The sequence below is a fragment of the Grammomys surdaster genome, unplaced genomic scaffold, assembly GCF_004785775.1.
Source record: "Grammomys surdaster isolate TR1022 unplaced genomic scaffold, NIH_TR_1.0 125833, whole genome shotgun sequence".
In the NCBI taxonomy this organism is placed as follows: Eukaryota; Metazoa; Chordata; class Mammalia; order Rodentia; family Muridae; genus Grammomys; species Grammomys surdaster.
This window is the reverse complement of record NW_021620661.1, coordinates 1611246-1636375: the sequence shown is the minus strand read 5'-3', so window position 1 is coordinate 1636375 and position 25130 is coordinate 1611246. Positions and strand designations below refer to the sequence as shown.

At 39.8% G+C, this 25130-nt stretch overlaps 1 protein-coding gene across 3 annotated transcripts in view; it reads left to right on the top strand.

Annotated features, from left to right (window-relative positions):
* The window catches only part of Nyap2 (neuronal tyrosine-phosphorylated phosphoinositide-3-kinase adaptor 2), a 245039-nt gene that overhangs the window by 197097 nt on the left and 22812 nt on the right, over positions 1–25130 (top strand). For 2 of the 3 annotated variants that reach the window (XM_028789456.1, XM_028789455.1), the window contains exon 7: positions 4163–6281. In XM_028789456.1, coding sequence (XP_028645289.1) covers positions 4163–4296 — 134 coding nt within the window. In that variant the 3' untranslated portion in view covers positions 4297–6281. Of the gene's footprint in view, positions 1–4162; positions 6282–25130 lie in introns of those variants that run through there. The other variant, XM_028789454.1, reaches the window with a different exon arrangement.

Genomic DNA, 25130 nt, shown 5'->3' with positions numbered 1-25130 from the left:
AGTGGTCATATAAGAATTTGTGTCTTCTGTCTTCTAAACTGCAAGTGCAGCAGAGCTATAGGTCATTAAATGGAGCCAAAATGAGGGTCAAAACCACACCATTAAAAAAGGATGAATGTTGCTGTGTGTGTGTGTGTGTGTGTGTGTGTGTGTGTGTACCTGTACATTGTATACATAATGATTTATGGGAATAATCTGAGCCTAAACCTGCAGGTATACTCATAACCCACATGATGTAAGCTAATATCAAACATTTGACTCTTGTGTGACCTGACTACAGAGTTGGCCCATAGAATGGCTCACTAGTAGCTTAAATAGCTATGTACAATGGCTAGCAGATGACTTACATGTATAAATGGGTTGAACAGCTGTGCCATGATCTAGGCTGCCTTTCATGGGCAAAGCCAGGCTTCCCTATTCACAATGAAATCTGGCATCAGTTTGGATGGTAGTGATGTTTACTCTGTATGCTAGAGAGATCCATGAACTGAACTGAACTGAACTGAACTGAAAATCTCAGTAGTGGAAATTAGACCTTAGTTATATTAGAATGTATTAAAAGCCATGATTATGTAGACACTCTCTTTTATCAGATAATATCACTACAAACTTGAAAGGAACCTTGCAGTAAACAAGTAGTATGCAAGATCTTATATAAGAATAAAATGGTCTTCTTTACAAGATCTGCTCTCCAAATAATGGGATATACAGACACTCTGATTCCTCATAGAGACATTACTGACCAAGACTCTGATGAAGGTTTTACCTATTATTTCATGTGATAAAACTTATTCCACACGTGATTCCTCTAAAGATTTCTGCTTTCTGGTAAATAAGAATGTAAGAAAGCACTTTATCTATGAATATATATCCTTAATTCAGATCACACACAAAGCCAAAGCCAAAGCTTTCTGAAATGGGTCTAAGAGAATCACAGGTAAGATGGAGGCTTGACTTACTATTTTATGTCATAAAAACTTATTCCCCAAGTAATTCCCCCAAGGATTACTGCTTTCTAGTAAAAAGGTTAGATTGTAAGTTACACATTATCTATGTTTTCAACACACACACACACACACACACACACACACACACATTTCAAATAACACAACACAAAACTAAAGCTTTCTGAAATGTGTCTAAGAGAGTCACACTCCCTGAGTGAGAATTATTGCCTCGATGTGGAGTGGAGCTGGGACTGGAATCTGGGTCTTCTTCTGTGTTGTTTGCATAGATTTGGATGATGTGCTGAACTCATCTTGGTGAGTTTGAGTATCTTTGGTGATTAAAAAAATACACAAAAATTAGACATCTACTTTATTTTTCTTGCTAAACACAAAATGCTCAGAAGTACAGGAAATAGTGTAAGTGTTGAATACATATTAAGGAAAATTGGAAGATGGAAAAGGAACTAAGAACAAAGAATGGTTCACAGTCTTAGCAAACAGTGAGCCCTGATTTGATGTCAGGTTAATACATGAGAAAACCACGAGAGGAAGGGTAGGGATAGACCACAGTGCATCCAAAAACAGAGACATATTTGTCTGTGTTGTGGTGAAGAGAAGCTAATGGGCAATAAATTAGAAAATCCTAAATAGTATCAGATTGTAAAGGCCTTCTGAAGCAATTTCTGTTTTTTATGGCATTACGTATGGAATCATTGGAAACATTTACACAGCAGGTAAATCAACAGTAATCTAGGAAACTCAGTCTGACATGGATTCCAAGGTAGGTTGGAGCATAGATATTATGAGAACCAGCAAGAAGATCTCAGAGATAAGAATAAGGCAAACAGGAGATATTGCAAAGTAAAACCAAAATTCTAATAGGGCTATACATGTACAGAAAGGCAGAAAGCAATGGGCTGAAAATGTCCATGATTATTCCAGGAAATGGAAGTGGTAATCCTGCTACACATTGGGAAGCCAGGGCAGGAGGAGAGCTGGAGATTGGTGCAAGGCCTTAGACGACTGGTCTTTTCATCCCAAGGCATGAGAATGATTGTGTGCAGAAGGTAACCCAGTGTGCAGAAGGCACTGTTACCCAGGACCAAACAAGAGCACATGGAGAGAAAAGAGCTTCAGACCCTGTTTGTGACTCAAGAAGGAGAGGGTATTAGAAGGCTGGGAATATTGCCCTGTGGGGAAAGTACAGGAACAAAGGGAGAACAATCAGGACAGGATGGAGAGAAGTGTCATAGATGGAAAAAGGAAAGAGAAATGTAGTCAGTGTCACTAAACATGAAAGGTAAATAGAAGTAAGGGTCACTGCACACATGTATACAAATGTATGTGTGCAGGACATGTATGGGCATTTGGGTGCTTAGAGGTAATGAAAGCCAATGTCCACCAGGAGTGCACATTATACAGGTGCGATGGCTCTTCCCAATTTTCCACTTAATGACATCTGGATTCACCATGGAGACAAGCTTCTGGGCATAATTGTGGGTAATGTTGTTCATTGGGTTAATTGAGGTGGGAAGATCCATTCACCTTGGGTAGTACCAGTGCCTTAGGAGAGGATACAGGGCTGTATAGAAGGGAGAAAGTGAGTACATTATTCATCACTCTGTGTCTTGACTGTAGTCACAATGTGATCAGCTGCCTCCAGCCTTCTAGACAGTGCCTTTTCCTCCTACTCCTCTGAACTATTAGCCAGAATAAATGTGTTTCCTCTTAAGTTGCTTTCATCAGAGTACTTTATCCAAAAGTACCCTGATGAAATCAATGTACCAATATTGTTCTCTGAAATTTACAAGCAATTTTTGTTCCATAATTTTTGATCATTGTTAGCTCCATTCTTCATAAACTATATCCTGGAAAACAGTATATTTTACTTATTACAATTTACATAGATCTATAAGCAATATGGTGAATAGAAAAAAATACAATCCGAAATTTTTTGAACTTCTGAGTAACTTCCATAGATCCAGAGTCTTGCCCTGTGAGACTGTGCCACTTACTGGGCAGTGTCTTTAGGTTGTTTCTTTCCCAGGCTCCCACAAGAAAGTGCAAACCAAAAGAATGGCAGTGTGTTGCGCTTCTCCTTTCTAATGAATTTCCAAACTCCCCTCAAATGACTGTAGACACAGAAATGGCCTTCGTGGGATACAAAGGTCTTTGGAGTCTGGATACTCTGTAATACTCTGTACCTTTAGCACACAGCCTTTGCACCATGGTTTGTGCTGGGCATACACTATGCACTTGGAAAACTCACCATGTCTACTTTTATGAGTCAAATGCCTGATTGCTGTGTGGTGTCTGTGCTCCTTGAGAGAGTAAAACTTCTTTTTGTGCAAGAGGATTGTGGTTACTGTCCTCACTTAAGTTAATTTTACATAACAGGTATATAAAGAATACTCAAAAGATTGCAAATGTTTCAGAAGATAATTGTAAAGTTCAAAATTAACAAGGGCCCGTGAGATGGCACAAGGGGAAAGACAATTACCGGCAAACCTGGCAACTGATACCTAATTCCTATAAGTTGTTCTATATTTTCCATTCAAACACATGCCATGGTGTATGCATGGTCAACACACACATGCACATGCACACACAAGTATGTGCACACGACTGCATGCACGCATGCATACATACAAACACACACAAATCTATCAGTCAGCTGGTAGAAAGCAAATGGAGAGAAGTTGAAAAACTATTGTATTGAAAGCATGATAAATATGTCATAGAAAGATAGAAGGAGGAGGGAGGAAGAGGGGAAGGGAAGAAGGGAAAACAATTGAGACTAGAGGAAGAATAAGGAGGGAAGGAAGAAGGGAGGGAGGAAGAGAGGGAATAGAATGGTAGATAGAACATTGTGAGACCATTGAGTCCTAGGAACTACAGCTGAAAATGAATGATCAGTCACAGAGTCACTTGCTTTCTCCTGAATGTGGTGTTTTTCTTCCATGGAAACTAATACTAGCGTGGTAATTTGTTCATGGAAACAAGGCCTGTGCTTGAAAGGATTCTCACTCTACTCCCCAGTAGCTCATCTGTGACTAAAGTGCCTTTGAGAACTAGTAGTTATGAAAACATTTATCCCCAGGATAGTTATTAGCCAACACCAGGAAGAGTTTGTACATTCACGTGTCGCCAAACAGCGGGGGAGACTGAGCTCTGGTCCACCACAGCTAAGTTTTTTGTCTCCTTCTTGTTCACAGAACCTAAAGTAAGCTGCAAGTTAGGCCGGTCTGCATCTACATCAGGAGTCCCTCCTCCTTCAGTCACTCCTCTCCGGCAAGCCAGTGATCTACAACAGAGCCAGGTACCATCATCGTTAGCCAATCGTGATTGACTTCCTGTGGTGCAACATACCAAAAGCTTCCCACCTGTCTGTCCTGTGTTGCTGTAGACAACGTTTGCATTTGTTTTAGTTTCTCTCTGTGTGTATGGGTTAGGGAGGAGTTTCACATTTGTGTTTTCATCTCCAAGAGAATGTCCTTCTTCTTTGTGATTGGTGATGGTTTCTTTGCTGTTTGTTACCGAATCCTTTTTGTCTCTGGTTTCCATCATTCTGAAATATAAATGTGGTAAATGTGCAATGTATGTATGGGAACCATGGCTATTTTTAAAAATTCGTTCTCTTTTCCATGTTCTGTGTACTTTTATACTGTCTTTGAAAATTTATCAACAGTTGATAAATTTATCTACTCTTTGTGTAAATTTCTTTCTAAATGTTTTGTCCACAATATTTGCGCAGATGTTGTCAATGAATCTGTACATACATTTTAACTCTTATCCTGCTAATCTGTAATATTTGTGGTCTTACTTACTTACATTTTTATTTAGCTTCAAGCATGATTGTAAGACAATGTCAATATTGATGTTCTTATAAATACTCATCTATCTACTGACTCCTTGGATTGAATGTGGCAGCTAGCTAGTCTTTATTCATTCTTAGGTCATAGAGACAAATTAGCCAACCAGATAATTTAGATATTTACCAACAGCTGTAGATTAATAAGGCAAGCATATAAATAAATGGTGTTTCTCTCTTAAACCAACAATATCAGAGATGTTCTCAGAAAAGAGAATGTAAGTGTCTGTGCATGACAAATGAGATCTTCATTATCACTTGGAGAAAAGAGATAAGAAATAAAGGCAAAAGCTAAACTACAATTTATTCCTTTACAGTATACTATGTTGTTTCAATGTTCATTTGGGTGCATGGCTGTGAATGGGAGTTTAGGACAAGAAAAATCACTACATAGAAACATCATTTTGTAACTCAACCAATAGGAACCAAATACCTTCACAATTATAGTTGGTGAGGTTTAGTTATTGTTGCCATGAGGTATTATGGGTATTAAGCAGAACAACGGGATTTTAAAATGGTTGTTCTGCTTCTCAGCTCTTGTGTTTCCATTTATGATGCTCTTATAAAACCAATGACAAGATCTGCTAGGAAACTGCCCAGCACTGATCATCAAATTGCACATTCATCAAATATGGTAAATGTCAGGATCTTTTAAAACCATAACTAAGCACAATAATTGTACTTTGTAATGAGAAACATTGTGCTTCTTAGTTATTTTGCCCTACCATACTATCCACAGTATTTAATTTGTGCATATATGACTATCTTCAAATACTCGTCTCTCTCAGGTGCATCCCAAGTGTTACTTAGGATTTCTTGTATCTTAATTTAAACTACCAAAGGCCTTTATAAGTAAATGTAGCCATCCTAACTACTTTAAGAATCATAGCATAAATCAGTCGTCAGGGGACACTTGCCCCTGAGTCACAGTGACAAAAGGACCCTTTCTCTACTATCTCTCAAATATTGAAAAACTGTTAAAGAGTGTAATATCGAATTTAATATCTTCCAACACAGAATTAGGAAACTCTCCATAGCCCAGCTGTCTGGTTAATCAGCTGGTTTGATTGTGTATTTAAGGTTATATAACATGAAACTAGAGGAATGACCAAACCAGAGAAGGTGGTTCTCCACCCCAAGCCTCCCCACAGAAGATATCCCTCTAAGCCATGCCAGAGGTTTGGCCAATAGCATCTGCCATTCATGTTAGCACATGTTGAGGTCAGCCCAGCACATATTTATCAATACAGAAAAGCCAAAAAAGAGGAACATCAAAACAGCCACAAAAATCATTACACAAAGTCAGTTCACGTTGGGGAATTATTTCTCCTGTACTAATTTCCAACTGAAAAAGAAATTGTATTAGCAAAGAGTATCTTCCAGAAATAACGTGTATTTCAATGAAATTTGTTGAAGATGGGATCTAGCTTTGTGAAATATGGAATAAGTTAATGTTAGTAATAAGACTACCGGTGACTAAATTAACTTATAGCTATACATTATGATGATGTTGCATTAGTATAATGCAAGTATGAAAAATTCCCATTATTTTCTATGTGCTCGCAATAGTTCTGTATGATGGGATAAAAAAAAATGCAAGGCTTGAGTTTTCTGTAGAGCTCTCTGCCCTGTTTAATTAAAGTCAGAGTTAAATAAGTGAAAGATTACTTTTCAATGGCAGCTGGATCTTGAAATGTTGCGATTATTTGATTTCTACATTCATGCAAGGAATTCAGATAGCAGGGACTCTGATTACACTTTATAACTCATGGTGTCACAGGATAGTCTGGAATATACTATAGATTTGCATTGTCATTAAATTTGTATGCTTTAAGTAACAGATATTTAGAGGACACTTTTTAAGTCTAACAGTCTCATAACCAGCATCTCAAGAAATCCATTCCTGAGCAGCATACAGCAAACTCATACCTGTTTCCAACAAGCTTGTCATCTGTCACTACCAGGAACGAGACAGACTGATGAAATTTAGAACTCTCTCGATGAAGGTTTAAACTTATGGGGTAGCAATTAGATCAAAGGACTCTGGGAGTGTCTACTACCTAGCTCTACAATCCTCTGTACCTGAGTGTGTCCTTTATACCCTTATTATCAGAAGTCAAAATTAGGCCAATAGAAAAATTATAAGGTAGCTGAAGTATATTCTTTAGCATATGAAAGGTGCAGACGTTATGGAAGATCCGAGGTGAAGTTTTCACAGTGACAATCCCATGCTATTTATTGACAGCTCTGCTTCTTGTCTGTAGGACACACAGGGATATGTGTGAAGTCTTCTTGTATTGTGCCATATCAGATAGGTGCTCGTACTATCCCATGTGGCAACCAAGAACGCCAGTGTGAGGTGGCTGACACAAACTGTTCACGGTGTCTTGCTTGTGGGATGCTAGAGCCTATGAACTGAACCGCTTAAATGTGTAACTCTTCTTTATCTTCTGAGCCTGCTTTCTTATCTGTAGAGTATGGGAAGTATCATTTGTTTAGTAGTGTTGTTGATAAACAATGTGATTATAAATATATAAGATTTATATTATATATGATACAATATACATTAATATTGAATCATGGATCATATAAAATATATTTATATAATTTTAGATTTAAACTATCAATTATATTATTATAATTGATATAATATAATTGTATATTAAATATAAATACATTTTTATATATGAAAAGACCTAGGGAGAATATTAATTCTTTCTCTTCTTGCCATACAACATTTTACTCTCTCAAATACTCAATTTTTCGGTTTGCTGGAAAATTCTAAGAGGATACTTATGACCAGTGATGTAACAAAGCAGTTAGTTGCAGATGGGTGGCTTGGTTCACCCCAGTATTACCAGCCCTATGTAGTACTGTGAGAAATTAAACACTCAGAATTCGGTAGAGTAGTGATTTTATCTTGTCCTGTACTTATCATGTGTGGTTTGGACACAACAAAAATGCAAACTGACTACAGGTGTCATTTAAGCTCTTCTGTTATCTATCAGTATTATTGTCCTACGTGGATTAAGTGAGAAATGAATGCAGTAGAAATTCTACAGCTATATAGGATGCTAACATCCTTTGCGCTTACGAGAAAGAAGATGCAGAAACACGGGCCAGATTTTTGCTAAGGTCAGAATCTGCTTTAAAGTGTACCACTCCTTTGTTTCAAATACCTTGTTCTCTTTACACACCAGTATGCTCATTGTGGAATATACCTTTTAACAACTGAAATGAATGTGGCTTCAACAGGCTTGCCCACACTGCTTGGAGAACGTTTAACAAATCAAGTGGGTACATAGCTCCCTCTAGCAACCAAAATGTGTACTACAAGCTGCTCTTGAAAGGCGAAGTTATTTTAAATAGGGGGTCTTACTTTTCAGTACACCTTTTGAGTGAGGAAAATAAGGAATTGCATCCAATCTCCCCTGAGTGCTGCACATCTTTATGAATAGATGAATCCAATTTCATTGGGGGTGTATTACTTCTTCCATTCATTTTAATTATCTCTAGTCAACCTGAGTCCTGAGAAAGAGATGTTACCCTTCTTTAACAGATGAAAATTATAGTGCCTGTGGTGGGGATGAGGGGAGGGAAGAAAGAAAGTTTAATTCAATAAATGAAAAAAATGCCTTTTTGAATTTTTCTGCTGTTAATGTGTTTGAAATGAGTACCATAAGAATATATGTATATTAACCCCAGCACTTGGGAGGCAGAGGCAGGCGGATTTCTGAGTTCGAGGCCAGCCTGGTCTACAGAGCGAGTTCCAGGACAGCCAGGGCTACACAGAGAAACCCTGTCTCGGAAAACAAAACGAAACAAAACAAGAATATATGTATATATTTAAAATGTGTGTGTGTGTGTGTGTGTGTGTGTGTATGTGTGTGTATTTTAAAAAGCTCTTTCTAGCTAGTAAATTTACTTCTGACTTAGGTGGAATATGAAGAAATGTTTGTACATAATACTAGCTCACAGTTGTACTGCGCTTTATCCCAGTGCCTCTCAACCTTCCTAATGCTGGACCCTTTAGTAGAGTTCCTCATGTTGTGGTGATCCCCCAACCATGCAATTATTCTGAAGTTACTCCACAACTGTAATTTTGCTAGTGTTAGAAATTGTAATGGAAATATCTGACCTGCAGGATATCTGATTTCTGACACCCAAAGAAGTTGAGACCCATGGGTTGAGAAGCTCTGCTTTATTTGAATAATATAGTCCCATGGTGCCTTTCTGGAAAAAAAACCACTAAAGATCATTAGTTGTCCTCCTTTATCCTGTGCTATGAATAAATATCCCTCAGGTTGAACCACCCCGCTAAACCATGCAGATATCTTACACAACATTTGTGTTCTTTCTGCAACTACCAGAGTTCTCAGAACTCTGTATTACCATATTCATATCATATAACATCTCTACTTCGTGCTCTTAATATCATATCTATCAAGAAGTCATAGCATTTTTATTAGTGAGGAAGTAGAAGCCAGAGTATCTCTGTCCTTTCAAATCTGAGACTAGTCATACAGTGCTAAGGTGCAAACCCAGATTGTCCTATTAAAGCCATGCTATACACATAACGACTTCCTTCATACTGTTCCCAATGGCTCTTCACATTCTCTTTCCTCATGGGCTTATTAAACATGCAGATTTTCTTGGGTGTTCCATTTGTGTTCACCACTTTTAAATGCAGTTTGCATAGATGAACATGAGTTTCACCAGGACTTCAACTAAGCAGGGTCCTCCCCGTGACTAGTATCCCCAAGGGTGAAATGAGGTTAGCAATGTGATTCTATCTCCATCATATGACTCTCAACTTCCACTCGTGTGTTCTCCATTGAAAGAACTCAGAAGAGACACAAAGAGCAGAGTGTAAAAGACAGATTTTTTTTTTCAGAAGAAAAGAATGGAAGTATATGATGGACAAAGGGGACCATACTCTCCACTTATGTTTCAGGCTGGTGTGTGAGTTACTCTTCTATTGTAGTGATAAAATACCATAACCAAAGCAGCTTATAGAAGGAGAGCTTATTTGGACTTAGGGTCCTAGAGGGATAAGAGTCCATTGTGGCAAGGAAGGATGGCAGTCAGTACTCAGTTGGATAAGGATGTTGCTAGTTCACATACTGAAATGCAAGCAAGAAGCAGAGAGAACAAACTGGCAATGACTGAATCCTCAAAGTCTGTTTCCATTCTTCATACTTCTGTCAGCAAGGCCACATCTAAATAAGCCTCCTCAAACAGTGCCACCCACTGGGGACCAAATATTCAAATGCCAGAGACTCTGGGGACTCTCTCATTCAAACCACCACAGATGACTTCCTATAGCTCTTAAAGACTCTAGAGCATGCAATTTTTCTTTGGAGTATATTTCCTGTCCAAGAAGCTGGTAGACCCTTTTAAACTGACTCTTACTAAGGGAGATAATGATGCCCTTCAAATCAGAAAGTCCTTGGCTGGAGAGTAATCATGTAAGGTTTAGGTAGTTATATGTTAGCAGACTTTTTAAGATTCAGAATTTCACTATGCCGTGCCTCCCTCCCAGGGCCAGAGATATGATTTAAATCGCATTCTACTGAAGAATAATCAGAGTCCTGTAGTTTCAGTCCTTGGTTTTCCAAGCTGCTGATTGTAAAGATAGCCACAGTGATCTCCAAGCCTGGATGGATTGACTTTGGGATCAGCTTCAGTGAGGCAGCTCAATTTTATTCTCAGTGAACAAGGGTTATGGAGATCTTAGGGGAATCGGTCAGGATTTCCAGGCTGCTATACGTTATTGGCTAGGATGAGAATGCTTTATTTACATGAAGAAGAATTCCAAGAACATGCCAGGCAGGTTCTTATCAGGAAAAAGGAAGTCTGAACCTGTCAATCTGTCCATAGGCTATGCGAATTTCCTCAGACATTTTTGGGGTGGTTACAGGCTGGAAGGGCTGATTGGTCATAACACACTACCTGATTATTATACAGCAGGAAAAGCTGAGGAGGACGTACATGCTGAATAATGCAGCCCTTGTGGGATGCTTTATGCAAGATCATCCCCTAGATAAGATCAGACACTTGTGCTTAGAGACACTCTCCTGATAAGATCAGGCAGAGCAGAGGAAAGTCCCACTGAGAAAAAGAGTCCTCCATTTTGTACCAAGCTCAGAGAGCTTATCCAGACATGTTGAACTATGACCTTAGTAGCAAGGACTTCCAACAGTGGAATATAGACTAGAGAAACTTCTGACCATGTTGAAACCAAGCCTAAATGCTCAGAATGGGTGCATGTTTACATGTACATGTGTGAGTATACATAAATGTGCATGTGCTGCTATGACTAGGCGTGTGTGTGTGTGTGTGTGTGTGTGCATGTGAGTATGCATGCCTCTGAAGATTAGTCCTTGAGCAAACCTAACAAATTGCACACTCTCAAAACAAGGTCTAGCCCATAACATAACACACATCTGGACCTGAAAGTATCAGCTACAGGAGTTTGGGTGTAGATTTAGCCAACAACACACAACAGACATTAATGTATTCATTAAAGCTTACCTGGCTCCTGGATTTCTACAGAAATCCCATAAACAGACACTTTAAAGGGAGAAAAAATAACCATACTGTCAGTTCAAAGCATTTGTTTTTGTGAAGCAAAGTCTGCATTCAAGCTGGTTAATAATCCCTGGCTGTCAGCTATTTTGACAGGGATGGTATTTGGTATTTGAAATGCTGCATTTAATGGCTCTGTTCCTAGAAAATGAGGAAGTTATGTGAAGGACCAAAGAGTGTCAAGAGTAATCCTACCTGACACAATCAACTTTGCATATGAAAGGAAGAAGGCTTTCCAGGAGAAGCTCAGGGAGCCAAAGTTGCTTATCTTTCAAGTGCACTCTGGGTAGATTCCCCAATCTGTACCATTTACCAACAAAACCCTAAATAATGAAACAAGGGGCCCTTGAGGAGTCCAGACACTCACACAGCATCTTGGTGTTGCTAAGCCTAGGGAATCCCCAAGTGTTTTGAGTTCTGAATTCTTACAAAGTAAGGTGATGGATTTGAAAGCATGTCTCAGGGTAGAGTGTTGGAAAGTTGAAATGTTCTTTTTCCATTGCTCATGTGTTCATCATGCCCTTCCTTTGATCATTTTGTTTGAGCACAGAGACAGGGAGATAGGTCTCTTCTTAGCTGGCATGCATCAAGAGAACAAAACACTGGGCAGGAGATCAGGAGAGAGATGAACCACACCACCCGTTTTACACTTTGAATTTCTTTTTTCTTGAATCCAGATATATTTTGGAAGACAACTGTGCAGTTTTATAACAGGATCATTGCCTCTAGTCCATTTTTTTTTTTACAATGCCCATCTCTATCCCAGGTCTATTTTTAACAACTATAAAAGAGTGATTGTATGTACCCTTCCCTGTGTGACATCCTGTAGAGTTGTCATATTGCTCTATGCATTTCAAGACCCTACTGAGTTGGTCCTGGTCTCCTTCAGCTAAATCAGTAACCACTTATTCATATCCTTTAACTACTCCTTGTGTGCACTGCACAGGCACCCCTTCTCACTCCATAGAGCTCTTGGGGTGTTTACAAAGACTGCAAGGGCCTCATTGCTTCTGGCAACCTCCTTTTAGTGTGTTCATATGAGTAACAATCCATCCTCTGGTCAGAGTCAAATTCAATATGCTGGCGAGGAAGATGTTTCTACTATTCCAAGCATGTCTTCCCTCTTTTTCATCGTCATAAATGGCTTCACAGTGAACATTGGTTGGAGAAGGATTTTACTTTAGATCATGGGCATGTCTTCTGAAGAGGCTTGTCACTTAAGAGACCAGTTCCTGAAGCCTAAAGAAAAGTTCACACCTCTTTGGTCCCTCTTCCTTTTTCCTTCCTTCCTTCCTTCCTTCCTTCCTTCCTTCCTTCCTTCCTTCCTGCCTCTCTGCCTTCCCTTTCTCTCTCTGTCTCTCTCTCTTTCTCTTCCCTTCTCTCTCTCCCTCAGTCTCTTTCTCACTCTTCTCACTCTCAATATTTTTCTCTGTGGGAAAGAGTTAACAAGCCGTGTTGTACTGTGGCTTAACAGCTCTTATTTGATGGCTCCCCCATGCTTTCCATCAGGTATATCACGCTGAACTAAATCATGTGATGCCTCCCCCAAAGGATGTAAGTAAGACATTTTCTTTTATTCAGACAGATTTCTCTAAAGGTTTTCTCCACTGGTCTTCTTCCTGCCTATAACCATTATCTTGCAACAAAGACCTTTACCCCTACCACATCTGAGCTCTGTTCTATGTCTACCCAAACACGAAGAATTTGGGCTAAATTTCTTTACTATCAGAATTTTAAATTTAAAGACATAAAGGAGAAATTTAAGGAGAGAGAAGGGAGAAAGAGGCGGGGGAGGGAGATCACATTTCTCTACTATACTAACATTTTTATTTTCCTACAAAGCCATTTACTTTTAAATTTCAGAGACTCAGGTGCCATAAGTATTTTCGTTAGATTATTTTCCTTGAGGGTGCAGATATATATTTTCAAGTTAAAAGGTTCTAGCTGTCTTAATTTGTATTGAAGAAATGATTTATGGTGGAAATATAACAGATAAGCCCACTGCAGGCTGTGATGGAAAGTGATGCAGGCATATGGGAACTCCCAGCAGTGGTTCTAATAATTCCCACACATCCCTCCATCATCTGATGAATAGAAGAGTTTACATCCTCGCTGACCAAGAGAAGTCAGAGAGGTAACAGAAATACAAAGCCCACTGAGAGAGGTGACACAGTACTGCAACTCATGGAAAAGAAATCCCCATCAAACTCATTGCTGAACATGAAGTTAGTTTTTGTTCAGCTCTGTCAACAAAAGGAGAAAGAGCATATTGCTGGTGCCAGTATAGAAAGACATTCTATACTTAATGATAAAAATGTGGATCTAGGGCAGACCATTAACTTTGATGTGGAGTGGATGACACTGAATGAAGACTTATACAGTCCCTGAGAATAGGGTGGTATGGGCTGTCTCTCACAAATAATTCAGTACAGGATATTATCTATTCATGAGAGAGGGAGAGATTAATTGAAGCTGTGTTTTCTCTTTCCTGTCTTATCTCTATGTTTCTCTGTTTCATCTTTGTCTCTCTGACTCTGTCTCTGTCTGTCTGTCTCTGTCTCTGTCTGTCTGGCTGGCTCTGTGTCTCTCTCTCTCCCACTCTCTTTGTCTCTCATTGCTCTATCATAGTCTTATAGGACAGCCACGGACACATGTACACTTGCTTCTTGGGCTGTTCATCCTAAATTACATGCTTACAGAATTTTTAAGAATATGTCTGCAGCCAAATGAAGAAGCTTAAAACTTGCAATTTCACAGAGACAGGCAATGGTTTCCTGTGATACCCTACTGATCTGACTCTAATCATGTTTCATTTGTGCTGTTATCTACATTCTCAATGTGACTCCCAGGGGCAGCCACACTAACACCCCAGAGGTGGCAGCACTTCATTTTTTCCCATTTCCTCTCTGAGCAAGGAAGAACTGTCCAGGTCCCAGCAAGAGTGACAGGTTTCAGGACCCCTCCAGAAACAGGAGTGCAGAGTGAGGTGAAGAGTAAAGCCTGGGAAGGTGGAGTAGAGGAAGCCATGAATTTTTTAATCTTCACCTTTATTTCCTCTCCTTCCACTCAGCAACTCTTGGGCAGGCCGGGTGGGTGGCCCGCTAGATATCCCTAGATGTAGGAACCTGCTGGGTGGAATAGTGCTCAGCCAGGCTTTTGTGCCAGAGGCCTGAAACCAGCAGCTGCCAGCTCTGCAAAAGTTCATGGAAGATAAAAGAGAAGATGGGGCCATTTTAATGTTTGGGCTGCTAAACCTCTTTATTCTAAACCTTATCCATCCACTGTCTCCTAGTTAGTCTGGCTTCGTATGTGCCACGGACTAAGCCTTGATAACTAGCACGGGTAGCTTCTGTGATGTTTTGAGGTAAGGTTCAGTCGTATTTAGACTTTACAAATGGTTTTCATATCTATTCAGCCAGCAGATTCTCATTGTTAAGATGCTGCCACCATGTGGTTTGTTACATATTCTAGCTTGCAAAACTGTTGATCCAACTCCTTTTATTCAGAGTAATTTCATCCTAATAAAGAGAACAGTTATGTCTATGTGTACATGCGTGTGCACTCACAATTCAGTATATCTAAGAAGTACATACAGAGAAGATAGGATTCATTGTCAGTGTTGGAGATGCCACCATAGGTAGTCAAGTGCAGCTTTATTGAAGGAGGAAGTGGCACTTGATGGACACCTTAACAACAGAGGGGAAGTTACATTAGACATCAGGTTTGCAAAGGCGTAAAGATCCATCAACTGTGTGATTTGTCATTGGAAGGCAAGAAACCAGCATCAGGGAGTTACAGGTGTTGAGGTAGAAAAATTCATGAAGGGATGAACAGCTGTCTAAGCTCCCAGAAACGTAGAAGAGTCATTCTTTCTCCATGTTCTGAATAAAGCAACTTGCCTGCTTAGGATATTCAGCGTAGATGTGCCAAGAGCTGCTGCCTTAGAACTCAGATGCTCATTCCTCACATGTAAATAACCCTTAAGGGTCAGATGATTAAGTGGTTGGAGAAGAAAGCCTTGAGCTCAACAATTCATGGGACAATAAAGGAAACTGTTAGCTCAAAAGAAACCCCAGCAGGCGGACTTCTTAAGAACATCAGATGCTTGCTTCACTTTCTGTAACGTTGGTCATACATTACTGGGAATGTTACATACTAGTTAACAGAGTCACATTAGAAATTATTTCTGAATATTCTGGTGTCAAAAAAATCCCTTTTAAACCCCTCTGCTAACCTAAAAAACATAAAATAAAGAGCAATCAAGTAACTAATAACTATTTGATTCTAGGGTTTAATTCAAAGCTTATTTTCAAGTCTCAAAACAACCAATCTCAAAAGCCCTTAAAGTATTCAGAATCAAACCTCATTCTCTCTCTCTCCCTCCCTCCCTCCCTCCCTCCCTCCCTCCCTCCCTCCATGTTCTTTTTTTTAATAAAGAACTTTTAAAACAATGTTTGCCTCCACATATGTATATGTAGCACATGTATGCGTGGTGCTCACTGAGGTCAGGAGGGGGCGCTAACTTAAGTAACAGATGGTCGTGAGAGAACTAAGTGGATGCTGTGAACAGAACCTGCGTCCTCCACTACAAGGACAGCAAGCACTCTTAATCACTCCAGCCCACAGTTGTGCTTCCACCGTGAATATTTTCCATCTTTCAATGTAGTGACCATTTCAGGACCAAAGCATGTTTTTCTCCCCTGGTATTGCTTTTTCTGACATTTCCTTTGGACTTAAACTTGTATTCACAATAGTTAGCCGGAAGGCTACATGGGAGGCTTTCCCAGAAGTGCCAGCATTCAGATACATACACAATGTCAGTTGGCTACCTCGTGTTTTCAGATCTCTCACTTTAAATATTCTCTCTATGAAGGGGCAAGATTAGGGTTCTTGAAAATCTGTCTACCACAGGATCAAACCCGCTAGCTGAGTATGTGTTTCTTGAATTTTATATAAAAACGAATGTACTTACTTGTGTACTAAGATTAATATAAATTTGATGTGATGTATGTGCCTTTTCCTAGAAATCACAACAGTCCTGCAAATCGGTGCTCTGTCAGAGAAGCAGCTGAGTAGCAGCAGATCAAACAGAGGCTTGTGATCATACAATGTGTAACAGAAGGCCACAGGGTGGATCTCCTCTCTTCTCACTCTAGATATAATGTTCTAGGTCAGTGATCCTCAGTCTGTGGGTTGCAACAATGACTCTTTCACAGGGGTGGCATAAGACCATCAAAAAACCACAGATATTTACATTACAATTCACAACAGCTGCAAAATTGCTGTTATGACGTAGTAACAAAAATCATTTGATGGTTGAGAGTCACCACAACATCAAGAACTGTAGTAAAAAGTCGCAGCACTAGGAAGGTTGAGAAGCACTGCTCTAAGCTGTTTGTCTTCCCGACAGTCCAAATTCGATGTTCAGTTCATCACCACTAGAGGGGGATCGAGGACCTTCAAAGTTAATGTAACTGCCGTTGCCACAAGTTTATTGCAACTTAATCTCTCAATCTCTCTCTCTCTCTCTCTCTCTCTCTCTCTCTCTCTCTCTCTCTCTCTCTCTCTCACACACACACACACACACACACACACACACACTACAACAACAAAACAATGAAAATGCCACTGTCTCTCAAATATATCCTTCTGGTTTTGTATGTTAACGCAGTTTAAAGTTAATGTAGTTTAAAGTATATCATATAATAACGAACTATAAATACAATGTAACAACATTAAGGATACATGTGAATACTACCATGCAGTTATATGAGCTCATGGTCCTAATTAGTTTATATACAGATACAGGAGACTTACTGTTTTATAATACAAACATCAACGTACAGGAATAAAGTATATGATATATGAAATTAATCATGGATGCTTTGCTCAAGCCTATTTCTTCCTACTTAAAGAAAAGGTTAAAAATCATTGAGGAATATAAATTTGGTTTCTATTGTATCATATTATTCGAAAATTAAGTTCTTTCCCCAAATAAGTCTTCAAGGAGTATGTCTTTACTTAATGTACCAGACACTGCGTTATATCTTTATCTTTCTCGAGTGAAATATGGTTATATTTAATTCATCCCTTTAAAACCCACTCCTATGGACTAATATAGGGTAAAACTAATCCTCATACATTTTCACAGACAAGATTAAATCCTGTCTGGAGACAAACCTAGCAGCCTACATTTTAAAAACATAAAAGAATAGTGATAACTCATTTATTGTGGGGGCAAAGCAGAATAAAGAAGTACAATCTTGTGAATATAGGGCTCCATAAAGTACTGGAAGGAGTTCTGTCCTAGCATTTGAAAATCATAAATAAATAAATAAATAAATACACACACACACACACACACACACACACACACACGTAAACTGGGACTCAATGAAGCCAGGCCTCTATTAGATTATTATTTTAAATGCAGCTGTGGCAAGGCAGAAGTCAGAAAGAAGTAGAGGTTTGGTCTGACTTAAGGCAATAGTGAGCATTTTGTCCCTGAGACATGCAGATAGCCAAAATTACTATAGACGAATATGTGATGGTAAGTCTGCAAAGGAAGCTGGGAAATGTATTCTTTCATCATTGGGAAATTATCATTCCTAACTCCCAGAAGATATAAAAGAATGCAGGCCAGGCATGTTACACCTGTTTTCTGCTGAGGAAAGTCTTTGTTAGATCGGGTAGATCTGGGTCCATTGAAGAGGGGTCCTCTGGTCATGTAGCAAGGGGAGAGCTTAACTTGATTAGCTGTGATGGGTCAGGTGATTGCTGTCCTATATTCCTGAACATACTTGGAAAAGACAGCCCTAAGAAGGTCATTTAGTTACAGAGTAGAACTGGGAGATTTTCTGGGAAGGTCCAGAGATGAGGAGGAGCAGAGTGGAGAGAGTGAGCAAAGAGTTGATTTTGGGTGACAGTGACTGGTCCCATTGCCACGACTGTTGGACTAGAATGAGCTGGCGTAGCAGGGAGCTACAGAGCATCAAAAGAAGGGAACATAAGGAAAGAGACGACTAATGTAAAGAACTGTATCTGGTCTGAAGTGAAAGGGATGAAGGTCTCTTTTAGCTAGTTTCTCTGTACCATCTATAAGGTCTTTATGCAGATGGTTCAGGAACACATGGCGCTATTGTGGGGAAAACGCTTGTTTGGAACATTTTGTTTGGGTATATTGTGTCTTATATTTAGTAAGTAAAAGATTTAAAAGACAGGGTAGAAACATAGGTGTTAGGATAATAATAAGGAAAGAGTGATCAAGACAGGAGCCAGAGAGGGAGGGGGCCAGAAGCCCACATACATGGGAGAAGGCTTAGAGTTGAATTTTTTTCTGGTCATTTCAAATGAGTTAACGATTTGTTCGCCTGGAAGCAGCAGATTTGAAGAGGAGATCATAGATCCCATCCCAGCAGTCAGCTCTAGTCCTTTATGCTCTTGGAGTACCTCAATAGTCAAGGAGCCCCACTCTTTCTGAAGGATGTTAAGCTGATCAGAACTGGGGATACAGTGAGGTTAGCTGATGCCTAGAAGGCTTCAGCTCATCTGTTTTAGTTCTGAGTCTCTAAAACAATATGCCACAATAGCAAGAAGATCGATGACCTGGGTGGTCCATGGCCCATTAGTCTCCTTTTAGAGGTCACCAAAACTGTTTTTAGGGAGTTAGAGTGTCAGTGTCTTGATAACTCCTTCAAAGCTGACAGAAAGGGGAAGAGGGAGGCTTCGGTCAGAGGTAGAGTTTCTCAGAAGAAGGCCCATCCAAGGAGCTACGATAAAACTTAACAGTTGACAAAGGTCTATGACATAGGTCAGGAGGTGATAACTGTACAACTTTGTGAGGAAAATTAAGACACAAAGTTGAAAAATTTTATACTGAGATTATCATGAGTTAAATGCAATTGTATAACAGTCTGAACCATGTACTAGAGTCCTGTAGAAGGATTAGGTAAAATTAGCTGTTCCTTTAAATTAGACTCCCACATAACCTTTCATAGCCAAGTTTTTATATATCTGATTTTTGAATACTATCTTACATTAAACAAACCTTAAGTTTACTTTTAATGACTTACATTAGGCTTAATTTTGGCAACAATGCATAATACTTCCTATATGATTGCAGATAAAAGTTGGTCTGTCCCTATAAGTTGTCTCTGGAAATGAATTATATTTATACTGAGCATGAGTGATCATAAACTTGTATATTTTCATTTACCTTCAACAGTTTAAAACAAATCGGTATCTTTGATAAGATTAGATTTTTACCCTTCTATCTCTATTAAATTTTCTGTTTTTCCTGTCTTTTTATCTGTCACAAAGTCAAGTGTCTGGGCTCTGGTCTCAGGATAGAAACTTTGGAGGAAATTTTTAAACAGACGTGTTTGGGTCTGTGACAGATTGACCAAATTCCAACCCCAGAGCTAGCCTTTTCAGTAAAGTAGGACAGCATAAAACAATTTTTAAAATATTACTCTTACCCAAAAGGCATTTGAATCTCTTTAAGACTGAACCCAGTGATGTATATATCCATAGCACTTTATGTGTGTCTGCTGACAACCTATAAAGTGGGGTGCTGCCCTTTATAGAGACGGAAGTGACTACATAGCTGGGAAATGAAGTCTTTCAGCAGAAAACCAGTGAGATCAGGGATCACCTGGTAAAAATGCTTCTATCAACTTGCGTATTTAAGATCGAGTCTACAGAACCCACAGATAGCAGGATGTATAGTGTGAGCATCTGTAATCTCAGACTTCCTATGAAGAGATAGGAGAAAGGAGAGGTCCTCAAACTTCTTGAGCCAGGTAGCTTGAAATATGCAGTGAAGAGACCATATCTTCCTTCTAAATGTTAACCAGCTCCCTGACCCTGCTTACCTTGTGAAATCAGACAAGATCGAAACAGTCAAGGTGTTATGGTCATAGACTTAACCCAGTCTCAAACAAGATGCAAGGTTCAGATCAACACCTGAATTTGCCCTATGATCCTTAAACACAGGCCATAGGACAAGTGAGCCCACATTCACATACATGAATATGTATATATACATATATGGACACAGATATACACAAACATTATACATACCCATGCCTTAAAATATTTTTTAAAAAAGTTAACTGAAAATAGGGTCTGAAGAGATAGCTCAGCAGGTAAGAACAGATAGTGCTTTCACATTGGATCCACACACAGTTGCCAGTGCCCACTTCAGATGGGTCACGAATACCTGTTACTGCACTCTTATGGAGACTGTTTGTCTCTGTCCTCTGTGGGCACCTACACTAACATGAACATACCCACAAGCGTACAGAAACCCATACACATTATTAAAAATAATAAAAACAAATCTTAAAAGATTAAAGCAACAGAAATTAGGGATAAAGAAATCTAAAATGGAAATTAAAACATCAAGCCGCTTTGTATTAATGATAAAAGGCGGGAAATAATTAATTATGCTCGAACTTCAAGTCACAAATCAAAATAATGAAGGGCTAAATGGATAAATAAAATTATTCAAAACCTCTCTCACTGTTTGAAATGCCCTCTGAGGAAAGGGGTTTCTGTAAAAGCTCAGAGCAGCATCAAGAAACTACCTTCATGAGAACAATGACACAGCCTTCAAATGAAGACGTTGACTTTGCATATTTTAATCTGTTCAAATATAGATTATTTTCCACCTTGTGTAGGCAGCATTGTTGGTCTCAAATGTGAGGATTTCTGAATAAACCATGATCCATCACCATCCCCAAGCCACAGTTGCTGTGGCCCCGCCTCCCTGCCTTTGACCTTGTACAAATAAATAAAGGAACATAGATGGTAGAGACAGTTTCCCTCTCAACCAGCCAGTTTGACTAGAAGAAATAGGCACGTGGTCCTGTAAATGGCAATTTTGTTAGTTGTCTAGGAAACTCTGTAATATTTCAGAAGGCGAGGTCATTGAATCTTTATTGGAGGACCTTTAAAACTGTGATAGATTCTCAAAGCAGTGAAATGACATCAGTGGGTTTCTTCCGGTCCAGTGGAATGGGTGGTAGTGGGTTTTTAGACCTTTGCAACTTGAGTCTGTAGGAGATCCTAACACTAAATACTCTTATTTACACACAGGCAAGTGTTGACCATTGTGAGAACGTATATTTTCTAGAAAACTAGATATGCGATTATTTCTAGGAGGACAAGAGGAATTCCAGGAGAGCCAAAGGGCACACGTGGCATGAAAGCATTTGAAGGGGGGGGGGTCTGCCAGGCTGGGAAGAGCTTAAGAGGGTTTGTGGGGGTAGGTAAAAAAGACCGGAGAGAGAAGCAACAGAAACAAATTTTGTTTGAAAATTCTTACTATACAAGAATACTTCATATACTAGTAAGCATGTTTTAATGGCCACCTCATTTGCAATGTCTTACAGTGCCACAAGAGGGCAGTATTGCCTCAGCGTTTCCTCCTTGATGGCAGCTTTTCTCCTAAAATCTTGCAGTGGGTTTCTCAGCACTTGCTAGCTAAGCAGCAAGCAGTAATTTATCTTGTACTCTGTGGTGCAGAATAACAAAGATCTGGCTAAAGATCAACATTCCTAAAATTTCTTTGTAACCATATATATAATGACCTTGGGTCCTTACGTGTCAGTGAAAAATGGCACTTTTTCTAAGGCAGTGATAGGAAGTGTAGGCCTCACCATAGTCTCGTGTGAATCAAACCCGTGGTCATGTAACCTCTTCAGTAATAGGATTTTAGGACTAACGAGGGAGTATTAGACCTGCAGGAGAGTCAGGAAATTGGGGCTTCTTTGAGAATTGAAAGACTCCCCTGGTTCTCCAGCAGTTGGTTCTGTCTTCCTCTCTTCCCTGCCGGGAGGATAAAAAGACCAAAGGAATCTTTAGCCTTCTCTGTAGTCACCACCAGCAGTTCTGTCTCCATTTTGTGTAGAGTAGAAGGACAAGCGGCCTGCCTTCCCTGGTCCAGCTGGCTTGCAGAATGATGCTCTGGCGACTTTTGTCACATGGTATTCAGAGAGCCCGTTCATAGCAGAGGAAGTCAGGTGAATCTACAAAGACCAGGATCTAATTCTCCAGAGTGAGGTCGAAGAGACTTTCAGTAATTACCTGTCTCTTCTGAGAGTTGCTGGGTAGCGCCAAAGAAAGATAAAGCTAAGCCTTCTTTTCCCCTAGGGGAACTAGATGAGAAGATTGTGGCCCTCAAAGAGAGGTCAACTCACACAGTTTGGGACTGTGAGTCCATATTCACCTATAGTGTTTGAATTTGAGTGCTGAACATTTGGTTTTAAAGGGTCTTCTGAGATGTCATGTTAAGATGGGTTATACACCCACCCCCTGTGTCATCACATGAAATGACTTGTGTGTGATATTAACTTAGAAACGGTGAGCACCTGTTAACACCTGTCTGGAGCATTTGTTTCCCTTTGTCTAAAGCATATTTGGTCCATGGGAAGGAATATTGCTCAGGGAATAATGGACAGGAAGTGTTTGCATCCACCTTTTCCCCCTTGAGACCGTGATCCAGAGGCATGAAAAGGGGAAGTGGTGTTTATGGCGTGGCTCTGATTAGCTGGGGGAAATTCGAGACCTGCAATGTGAATTAAGCAGCAGATGCCCTCTATCTACCAGCGACCACAACCGCTCTGAGCCTTTCTCTTTTGGTTATCTGAGACCAGAAAGACCCTCAGAATTTGCTCTTAGTCAACTGAAAACTTGGACCATATGCTTGATCACACGTGCCAAATCTGCTATACTTTCAGACTCTTCTGGGAACAGTGTGTTGTTCGAGGAGGAGCTAAGTTTCTATTTGGTTACCATAGAGGGTGGGAACTTCTTGATACTTACTGAGCATATGAGAGTCAGTAGAATCCAGGGAATTAAAAGCCAGTATAATTTGAGAAGAGGTATAGTTTAGTTCCCTGTGTGAGGCAAGTGCTCTAACGTGACACGGCAGCCCCCACCTATTATGTATGTATATCACTGACAGTGACCATGTTTCCATTGCTGTCTTAAAAATTTAGAACAACCTGTGACACACACCTCCCATCTTCAGAGGTTGAGTTCTTTTTCCATTCTTTTCTACAATTTCATGGGGAAGTGTCACCCTTCCCTTACACACTCATGGAGTATTTTATTCAACAGTGAAAACAAAATGATGAAGATGTTTATTTCTTTCCTGAACTTAGATTCTTTACGAGTTAGATGTTAAGGTGTGGCATGGAAGCTGGAGGAACCTATAGGCACCCCAGCTGGGAGATTCTACGTTATGAAAGATGTCACTCCTTGGGTTCTGAGAATTATCCTCTAGCTGAGTTCTCTGGACAAATTATTTAACCTCTCTGACCCAGGTGCCCTGTCAGAAAAATGGTAGTAATTAAGACAACTGTAATTATAGTCCCAATGAGCGTATGATAAAGATAACTGCTGATCAAGTGGGTTGACAATATCATAGGTTTTCTTATCGTTGCTCAATACTCAAAGGACAATGAAAACATTACTTTATGCTGATTCCAGAGTAGACAAAGATATCGAATATATTGTATAAGAAATTTGGCAAGTGCTGCTCAGGGACTATGTAGCCTTGCATGCAGAGACATGGTAACAGGAATTTTTAGAGGCATGTTCTTACTGTTTAGGAATGCTTTAGGAAAACAATTACTTTATGTCAAGGAAAAATGTAGAAATGAAAGTATTAATAACACTAACTTGCCAGAGAGCTTTTGGAATTCTTCAGTCTCTGTCTCCCACCTCACCACAGAACTATTGAGATTTCAAGTATGTGCTATGATGGCCAACTTTATGTGCATTCTAGGGATTCAAGGGATTTGGTGTAAGGTCTTCACGGTAACATGGCAAATGCTTTACCCACTGAGATATCTCCCTTGACCTGTCTTAACTTTTTCTTTAATGCTCACAGTGATCAAGAAGTATCTGAAAACCACGCAACCTTTATGTAATTCTACTTAGGAACTGGAGAGCACTTAAGAGCACTAGCTGCTCTTCCAGAGGATCAGGGTTTGATTTCCAACATCCACAAAGCAGCTCACTACCATTTGTAACTCTGCTCCTAAGGGGTCCGACGTCACCTTCTGGTCTCCACGGGCACTGAATTGACATAGTACACAGACACACATGCAAGCAAAAATACCATATACTTGAAGATTAAAAGAATCAACTTGCATATAATTCAAATGTTATAAAAGCAAACAGGAAGAGAGGAGATGGGATGGGGGTTCTAGGGAAGGGAAATGGGGAAAGGCGATGGCATCTGAAATCTAAATAATTAAAATATCCATTAAAAAGGAAAAAATAAGCAAAAAATCAACTCATCAAAAATATTTTTTAGGGGGCTGGAAAGATGACTCAGTGGGTAAAAACACTGGCTCCTCTTCCAGAGGTCCAGTGTTAATTCCCAGCAACCACATGGTACCTCACAGCTATTTGTAATGGGATCCGATGCCCTCTTTTTTTTTCCTTTTTTTTTTTTATTGGATGTTTTATTTACATTTCCTATGTTGTCCCCTTACCCCATCCCCCACCCACCCCGGAACCCCCAATCCCCTCACCCCTCCTTCTCTGTGGATGTAACCTCTATCTACTCCCCCCCCCACTCCCACCTCCCCACCCTCAAAATTCCCACCCCCTGGGGCATCCAGCCTTCATGAGGTCAAGATTCTCTTCTTCCACCTATGCCCAGCAGGGCCCTCCACTCTTACATATTCAGCTGAAGCCCTGGATCCCTC